General features: G+C 42.6%; 1 protein-coding gene across 1 annotated transcript; it reads left to right on the forward strand.

Moving 5' to 3' along the window:
- The first annotated feature begins 221 nt into the window (after window positions 1-221).
- Window positions 222-7,172, forward strand: LOC115551865 (caspase-3). Its single transcript, XM_030367443.1, has 7 exons — window positions 222-304; window positions 948-1,022; window positions 1,684-1,838; window positions 3,862-3,990; window positions 4,962-5,137; window positions 5,501-5,615; window positions 6,425-7,172. Exons 1-7 carry the CDS (start codon window positions 231-233, stop codon window positions 6,652-6,654), a joined length of 954 nt encoding a protein of 317 aa, XP_030223303.1. The 5' UTR covers window positions 222-230; the 3' UTR covers window positions 6,655-7,172.
- Window positions 7,173-9,799: the final 2,627 nt, after the last annotated feature.

Below are 9,799 nucleotides of genomic sequence, written 5' to 3' on the forward strand. Positions count from 1 at the left end.
GATGACCACTCTGTGTAGAAGAAGAAGCTATTGGGGACTGGTGTTAGCTTGAATATCATGTGGTCTTACTAAAGCATAGAATAAATCAATTTAAATCACTTTCAACACAGAAGAGCTATTTAGAGATGTATTTGTTTCTTTCTAAATACCTCTGCAGTCTGCAATACAGGATTTATAACCATCAGTTTCTTCATAGCTCCGCCCCTTTTCCGTCACTGCTCCGTGATTGGATGGCCGCTGACAGGGAGCGCTTCCTCGTCTCGGTCTTTACATTTCACCACTCACCTTCGGTCGCGTCTGAACGGTAAGTTAGACGAAGTAGTGTACATTTAGTACCTGGTATATTAATCATTTGCGGATACTTGTCTCTATATTGTATATTGTCTTTATGTCGTAGCATATAGGTATGTGTATCAATGATAATCGATAACAGTCAACACCCCACCCACCTTAGTTTCTTTATTAGTTTGTTTTAGCGTCAAGTTGTTCCCTAAGAGTGATCTTGATTGGTCTCTGCTTTCCTGATGACGATAACTTTGTGACAATAAAAGCATCAGAGTGTAAACCTCAAACACCTCGTACTGAAGTAACTGTACACGTCTTCATTGGAGAGGACAGTACTTTTGGTTTCACCTTATCACATCACTACTTCAGAATCGTACAAAGCCAGCTTCCTCTCGCATTATTCACTGGCTTTAATGTCAATTGAGACGGGAACAAATCACTTTTGATGAGTTCCTGTAACGTGAAGCCCCTCTTATTGTTCATTGGCGTTTCACTATATGGGGCCAGTACACTTCAGAAAGAGCCCTTTAGTCTACCAACACACCAGATCACAAGTTAGCTGATACCTTATTACTATGCACCTGTTACTAGGTACAGTAGCAGTGGTGTTTGCAAGGTAATAGCCCATTTATAATCTCTTGATTGTTTTTGGTCATGTATAGAATAACCATGTCAGAGAACCGTGGCGATGCAGAGGAGCGAGGAGACAGTGTGGACGCCAAAATCTGGTCTATAAGGTAACTAACTACTGGACCCTACTGAGGATAGATAGATAGTCCTATATCCTCACAGGCAACTAACTACTGGATCCTACTGAGGATAGATAGATAGTCCTATATCCTCACAGGTAACTCACTACTGGACCCTACTGAGGATACATAGATAGTCCTATATCCTCACAGGTAACTCACTACTGGACCCTACTGAGGATACATAGATAGTCCTATATCCTCACAGGTAATTCACTACTGGACCCTACTGAGGATAGATAGATAGTCCTATATCCTCACAGGCAACTAACTACTGGACCCTATTGACGATAGAGAGATACTCTTTTAACCTCACAGGTAACTCACTTCTGGACCCTACTGCAGATAGATACATGTATGGGATAATCACGAGAGGCAGGGCAATAAATAGTTTTATATGTCAGCAGCAAGTAGAACCGACAAGTCAGCGGGCAACCTGCCGGGTTAATGCCCTCCTCCAAGCCAATCAGAATCAAGCATTCTTAAATGAAGTAGAATAAAGTCTTTTAACCTCATCAGAGAGAATATTCCTTTGCACAACATTGGGGCGAACGTTTAATCAGAGTAAGAAGACAGAGACGATAAAATAGGTGAAACCACATCAGACACTCTAGGTATGTGTTTAACCCAACGTTAACTCTGTGTTAAGGCGAGGTGGCTCCGAGGTTCCTGATGGGACTGAGAAGGCGGGGCGAGGGGGAAAAGCTGAAGCCGCGTCGGCGGACCCCTACCGCTACAGAATGGACTACCCCAGCATAGGAACCTGCGTGATCATCAACAACAAGAACTTCCATAAGAGCACGGGTAGAGCCCCCCATGACACATCATGACTCCTCATACACAGACACGCTAGACCACACCTGGCCTCTGCCCGACGTTTTGGGAGATCAGATCACAGCTATACATATTGCAAACCGGTGCTTCCCGGGTAACCCTCCTATTATGTTCAAATAAACGTACAACTTTGATGTTTGGGATCAATTTGACCCGAGCAATGTTAACATGCAGAAAATGGTTGTAACTGAAAGTCTGAACCAAGTTTCTCTCTCAGCTACTTTAGGCCATTCTACTGACCATATTTATAGCCCAGTAAATAATACATGACTGCCCCCAACCTCCCCTTATACATCAAGTATTGATTGTATAGGACTATTGCGAAATATCCAAATCACTGTACAATCTCATTCATTTACCTAAAATGAAAAACCAATTGTGTTTTGGTGTTTGCAGGGCTTTATGTTGATATTCAACTATTGTAATGTATTTTACATAGTAAAATATAATATACTTCAAATGCAGATTGTCTTGTTTATGACTGCAAGCATATCTGGTGAGGCCTGGAAACATTGTGTTGACATTAGCTGCAGTCAGTCTACCCTGCCTTGTAACTAGGGATCAGCAGCTTTCCATTTATGGATGTTCTTGGTCAGTTGGTTCTTGGTGGTTGAGATATGACATGGGGGTATAATTGTGTTTGAGAAACCACAGGAGGGTCAGAATGTCCGATCTCACTGGCTCATTCTCATCAGGAGGATGCCGCATAATCAGGGACCTCCTCAACATTATCCTCTGTCTCAGACACGTTCTCATCCATATCACTTTGAATGACCCTGAAAGATCTGTGACAGAACCTCAGTGGCAGCAAATTTTTTCCTGTCTGGTGATCGTTTTCAAAATGTTTAGTTGAGGCACAAATGCAAAGAGGAATGTTGCTTTAATAATAAAAGTTCTTGTAAGAACTTTGTTTGCCCCATCCAACATACTGCAAGAATGTTCAGAGTTACTGCGGTTATATGTTGAACCCCTATGCTGCGAGAACTGTCAGAGTTGTTATGAGAACTGTCAGTGAGTTCTCGCAGCAAATATGTCCTCCCTCTCCCATTGCTGAATGATAAGAGCTCTCGTGGGAACGGTTTTCTCCTCACTCACACACACACACACACGCACACGCACACAAACACACACACACGCACACACACACGGATGGACACGCACACACACACGGATGGACAGGCACACACACAGACACACACACACACACACACACGTTTTATGTTTTTTTTGTTAATTTCATGTTAATTTCAATTTTCATGTTTACCCCATGAAGTTAGGAAAAGTCACAAATAACCTAGCTTTAAAAGAATGTCAACCATGTTTTTAGAGGCTGTAAACAATGAATCGGGGAAAAATTGACCCCTAACATAGGAGTGCCATCTAGGAGCACAACGTCTATATTGGGAGGCTTCCTCCGGGGCGCATATGTCCTTTATTGAAGGACCCCTTGGTCCCTTACTCCTATATTGCGGTGGGATCTGCCTGTGTTGTTACAGTGTAAAAGGGTTGTGTGTGTGTGTGTGTGTGTGTGTGTGTGTGTGTGTGTGTGTGTGTGTGTGTGCGTGTGTGTGTGTGTGTGTGTGTGTGTGTGTGTGTGTGTGTGTGTGTAAAAGGCAAACAGGAAACCAAAAAAAGGATAAATGAATATGAATAACTTCAAATGACGATTCAAATTAATCAGTTCCTGTTATTTCACTAAACGCTAATCTGTTAACCTACTCATTCTGTTTTTAGTCACTGTTGAATAAAATGCATGCAGTTGTTTATGAGGAGGTCAGAAAGCATTTTGCTAACATTGAACCGTATCTTACAGACGTTTTGTTATTCTTCAATGGTACTGTGTGTGTGTGTGTGTGTGTGTGTGTGTGTGTGTGTGTGTGTGTGTGTGTGTGTGTGTGTGAGTGTGTCTGTGTCTGTGTCTGTGTCTGTGTCTGTGTCTGTGTCTGTGTCTGTGTCTGTGTGTGTGTGTGTGTGTGCCCACCCACCCCTCCAGGCATGAACATTCGTAATGGCACCGACCTAGACGCGGGGGGTGCGATGAAGACCTTCTCCGATCTGGGCTACAAGATGAAGATGGCCAATGACCTTACGGTGGCAGAGTTGGAGAAGCTGCTCCTCTCCGGTACAGGACTCACCATGTAGAGCTCAAACTGAACCCAAGCGTTGTAAACTGAACCAAACCATTAAGCAGCCAAAACGCATGATAGTGGAGGTCTCCACTTGGGGCAGGCCACAGTAATATCAGTTCCGGTAATCGTGCAAAAGCATGTGTATTGCGTGCTCATGTAAATAAACAACAATGAGACGCTGGTAGAGGAAGAACTGATCATTATACTACTGTTAAGACGGCGGCAGAAAAATTAATTGAAAGAGGGTTATCAAACAGGTTATGATAATACTGTAATACTATGATAATACTGTGGCTTCAGATGTTAATCTTGTAGGTGGAAACTTCCGACCCGTTACTGTACATGTCTTCATAGGTAATATAGCTATAGGCTAACAAGAAAAGGGTTTAGCTAACAAAGGGGAGTTTGCTTTGCTTGAACCACTTGGCCGCTTTCAGATGCTCCTGACAACATAACATCTGTTGCTAGTTTTTAAGTTCCATCTTACTTGAAACCCCAGTTTTCCCTACATAAAACATACATTTGAAATTCAATCAGATTTTCTATTTGAATGTGATTACTGAAGCTAACCCAATCGGTGCCACACAGGGCAATCAGTGTTGTACTTTGAACCAGAGCAGTTAGACCCATTCCCCTTCTTATCAGAGTGTAGAAGCAGACAGAGATTCGCCTGTTCCCTATAATCACCCAAGCCAAACCTGTAAAGGTTCAGTGACCACATACTGTATATCCATGGTGATACTGAGTGGTTTCGGCACGGGGAGACAGAAACTACACAAATTGAAACTGGTACAGACTTGTCCCTATGATGTGTGCTCAAGATGGCGAGCCTGTTCAGACCCATTCAGGGTTTATAAACACCAACACTTATGCATCTGAGCAGCCTCCATCTCCTCCTCCTCAATCTGAACAGCCTCCATCTTGTCCTCCTCAATCTAACCCCCCCCCCCCCCCCCTCCCCTAGTGTCCAAGGAGGACCACAGTGGCTCCGCCTCCTTTGTGTGCGTGCTGCTGAGCCACGGCGATGAAGGGATCTTCTACGGGACGGACGGCTTCACCGAGCTCAAGAAGCTGACGGGAATGTTCCGCGGCGACCGCTGCAAGACTCTGGTGGCCAAGCCCAAACTCTTCTTCATACAGGTGAGCTTTGAAGGACAGTATTATAACGTGGATTACTGCTGATGACTGGGTTTATTTAGCGCACTGAGGGGCATGTTGTTCTTTCCTTTTTTTTATGGTAACGACTGGAGAAGCTAGTGTGGAGGGAGAATACAGTTGACCACTAGTAGACCTTTAATTATATTTTGGTGTTTAACAATCTTTGATTGCTTTATTAGTATTTGTGTTGAATAAATTGTTTTCTCCATCAGAAATATCACAGCCCTATGTATATATATTTACAGTATATTAAATAGCAGGCAAAAATAGTGCATTATGTTCCTAATTAAACAATACTGTTCTAGACCAAGCTATGGGACTTTAAACTAGTCTTATCTCTGCTAGGCCTGCCGTGGCACCCATTTGGACGAAGGCATTCAGACTGACAGCTCCTGCGACCAATCATCGGATAGGATTCCCGTGGAGGCGGACTTCTTGTATGCCTACTCCACCGCTCCAGGTAATCAGTAATAGCTGCTGTTTGAATCATGAGGCGGTCATATGCTAATCGTGGTCCTTTTGTCACAAACAGCATATGATCAGCATTAATATCCTACAATGCATCCATTATATGATCATCACTGCCCATTTTATTGTAGTCTTTGTTGAAGACTTGTCCATACCAAATTGTTATCAGTTATGGTATTTGTCCAAACAAATGTCTTGGCTTCATACACATTTTTATGTAGAACTCTTATAGCTGGGTGGCAAAACCTCTAATCTTAATACCCATAGTAATCAGTCATGAGGCTTTCTTAAAAATATCAAATGAAATGGGTTCAGGGATATCCAACAAACCTTTCCCATCTTTAATGAATTGCCCTCTGGGTCAAAACTGGCCTTATGCTTCTCAAATGTAATCGCCTGTATAAATGTATATGTGTCTGTTTATCCGTCTCTGTGAAGTGTGTGTGAGAACGGTACTATGTATTCAATGCACAGAATTATTATTATGATCATAGTAATTACTTTTACTATCATCCATACCTTTGGTATTGACTGGGTCAGTCAAAGTTGCTGGGGATGATTATTAAAAACTGTGATCTATTTGGGTTCACGAGGTAGAGCTCGTACCATTAATGCTCAGATCTTATCGCAGCGATCAGGGTTTGATTCCTGCCCGTGGTACTTTCCTCCCCTCTCTCTCCCATGCCTGCCTGTCTTACTTTACAATATAAACGATAAACCTTTTTTTTTTTCATAAAAAAAATCGAATAAAAATATGATCTGTCCTACAATGAATGGTATTGCCTCATGGTCTCCCACCAGGCTACTACTCTTGGAGGAACACTACCAACGGCTCCTGGTTCATGCAGGCGCTGTGCGAGATGCTGAAGAAGCACAGCAGCCAACTGGAGCTGATGCAGATTATGACGCGGGTCAACAACAAGGTGGCGCTGGACTTTGAGTCGGCCTCCAGCACGCCAGGCTTCAGCGCCAAGAAGCAGATCCCGTGCATCATGTCCATGTTGACCAAGGACTTCTACTTCCCTTGTTAGTCGTAAAATGATGGCTGGTTTTGAAACCGTTCAAATTGATTATGGGTGTTCGACTACTGGTGCTGAGGAGATTATTGGCTGGGTTTTTGTTTCTATGATGAATGTATGGGATGAATCTGGTGCTGGATGTCGCTATGTGTGTTCGCTTCCTTAGCTTCTTTTGATGTACTGTACTTTACTTTATTGTGATGGTGTAATCTGCACCGTCAAGGTGGAGGTTAGAAGCTGGCCACATTTGGAACAGAACAGAAATTTATTTTAAAATTTTAGTATTGATAATTATACAATCATTGCTATTCGGTTATCTGTGTCTTGAATACACTCAAATTGTATCCATTCCAAAGTGAAACAAAGTATTTGTGCTTGACTCGAATTTGATTGTTGTTGTATGCTTGCAAAACAATGTTTTGAAATGTTTGGTTTAGGATTATTATATTATAAAATAAGATTATTTATCCTCGGTTTTTAGTAGCGGTTTATGAACAGTCTTAATAAAAAACAACACAGAATGATGAGCACAGGATGACTCAGTAATTTCTCAATTAACAATTTTCCATTATAGCTCCTCTAAAGTGACAGAGTAAATACAAACTAATTTATCATATACAGGTATATTGAGGCGTCATCATTCCCATGATGTTGATATCGAGGCTTCTCATCATCAAAGCCGGCCGCTTAGTGCCCTCAACCGCCAGGGGGCCCCCGAGAGCACTGTACTTTATATATATATATATATATATATATATATGTGTGTGTGTGTATATATATATATATATATATATATATATATATATATATATATATATATATATATATATATATATATATATATATTATTTTTTTTTAATACACAAAGCAATTTACTTAGCAAGAAAGGAAACAATATAAACATACAGCTGATATTAGTTTAAAGCCCAGTTCAGACCAAAGATGGAACGTCGCAGGGGAAATGTTGCAGCAGTGTGAACTGTGATTCCGTTGCAAGGCGTCGCCAGAGATTGAACATGTCAAATCGCCAGGTCCAGTTTTAGAACACAACGACGGAGCTATTTCTCTTCAGCCAATCAGGACACAGCACAGAACAACTTGTACGTCATGGCCTTACTCCGTCCCGGGGGTATTCCATCAACCAAGCTAAAGGCAAAGCTGGGCTTATTTCGCTTAGCCTCGCTACTTTAAGCTAGAGTTGCGTTCCACTTCCATCAATGTGACTTAAGGGAATCTACGCTAAGTAACCATGGCAATTTATCCGACCAAACCTGGTCGGAACCAGGCTAAGGCCTTGTCCGATTACTTACTAAGGACTTTCCTGGTGTGAATACGCCCTGAGGGGGTGGAAAGTCCTAGAACTCTATTGTCCGGACCAAAACGCAATGTTTATTTTTTGGTTTAGTGTGGTTCCTTTCACATTGCAATTTTTCGCAACAGTCCGAGAATTTGTCAACAACGCACGTGTGTGCATAGATCGTTCAATCATTGGACAAGACGGTCGGGGGCGGGGTAAAGCATAAAAAAAATGTAAACAAAGAAAACAAACTGGAGGTTGTGCTTATTAATACTGATTGGTTTCATACAGTTACAAACATTTGCAGTACATTTGGAGCATCTAGAGGCCTAGGTGAGATTGAGTTTTGCGCCCCACGTTCCCATAGCTAGCGGAGCGTTGGCCTTTTAATTTACATTACCACATCACTGAAGACACATATTAACTGATTTACCTTTACTTTGCTTAGTAGCAGTTTCTTCACCCACTTATAGCTCTACTGTACTACGTTGCAATTAAACAATGTGTGATGCATGGAAAACAAACAAAAGAAAAGCTTCAGAACATTTTCTACATTTACAATATTCAGACAGTAAAGAAAAAGTTGAAATGGGGAAAGTGTGTAGGCTTTACTTTGACTGTTTCAGTGGGTATACTTAAAGGTCCCATGGCATGAAACTCTCACTTTATCAGGTTTTCTAACATTAATATGAGTTCCCCTAGCCTGCCTATGGTCCCCCAGTGGCTAAAACTTGCGTTTGGTGTAAAACGAGTGTTCTGGTGTTCTGCTCGACTTTGAGAAAACAGAGGCTCAAGCGCACTGATTTGGAACGTGGTCCCATATGTCGTCATAAAGGATCTAAGGTCCTCGCCTTTCTCTGCCTGGCCCGCCCAGAGAATTTGGCCCACCAATGAGACACGACCTGGCGAGCGCCAAGTGTGTGTGTGTGTGTGATTACACACACTGTAACGCAAGTGTTTGCTGTTGGTGTTATGGCGCATAACACGTCGGTTTTGACGTCTCTTGTGTTTCCACAACGATACTGTAGTAGGGGTTACCTCAGCCATGGTTGAGAAGGAATTGGGGGAAAGGAACTTTAGCTTTGACTCCCTGAAGTACATGAACTGCGACATGCTGCCTGCCGCCGGTTGCCGCGTGGCACCACCACTGAGAAGCACCACCGCCCAGCAGCCGGCAGCGCGCGGTTCAGTCTACTTCAGATTGATGTGGAAGTGGAAGAACCGGAGACGTCGGAGAACCTGACGAAGCCGTTAGTGATTTATAATATCATCTCTAATATCTCAATTAAAGCATCCATAAAATAGCATGCCATGGGACCTTTAATAAGTAGTAAAATAATTGCGGCAAATCTTGTTCAAAGAGGTATGGATAAAACCATAAGGGTTATGAATGCATACAGTTGCTTGTTCTCCGCGGCAAAACTACTCTATCAACCGCATGGCAGGGCCCCAAAATGATCCTGCTTAGGGCCCAAAAGTGTACAGGTCCGGCCCTGCTTATCATACTTCAGGCCTATTCAACTAGCGGTCCGTGGGCCAAATGCGGCCCCTCTTACTTTTTTTCTGGCCCGCAAGAGGTTGCATGCAAAAAATAAATAAAATAAAGGAGAAACATAGTTGCATGCAAATCAGGTTTCTGTGTGTAGCCGGTGATACTAGCCAGTATCAGTACCCCACAATCAGGAACTGGCATCACTTATTCTGACAATGTTTGGCTCAACCAATACTTGTGAGTCTAGCTTTTCTCATATGAATGCCATCAGAACAAGGGCACGTTGCTCCATGACCTATGAGAAGCTGCATGAGTGTCTCAGGATGAGCCAAACTAGGCAAACAAGGCAGTGCAATCTTTCTCACTGA

Source organism: Gadus morhua, chromosome 10 (assembly GCF_902167405.1).
Source record: "Gadus morhua chromosome 10, gadMor3.0, whole genome shotgun sequence".
NCBI lineage: Eukaryota > Metazoa > Chordata > Actinopteri > Gadiformes > Gadidae > Gadus > Gadus morhua.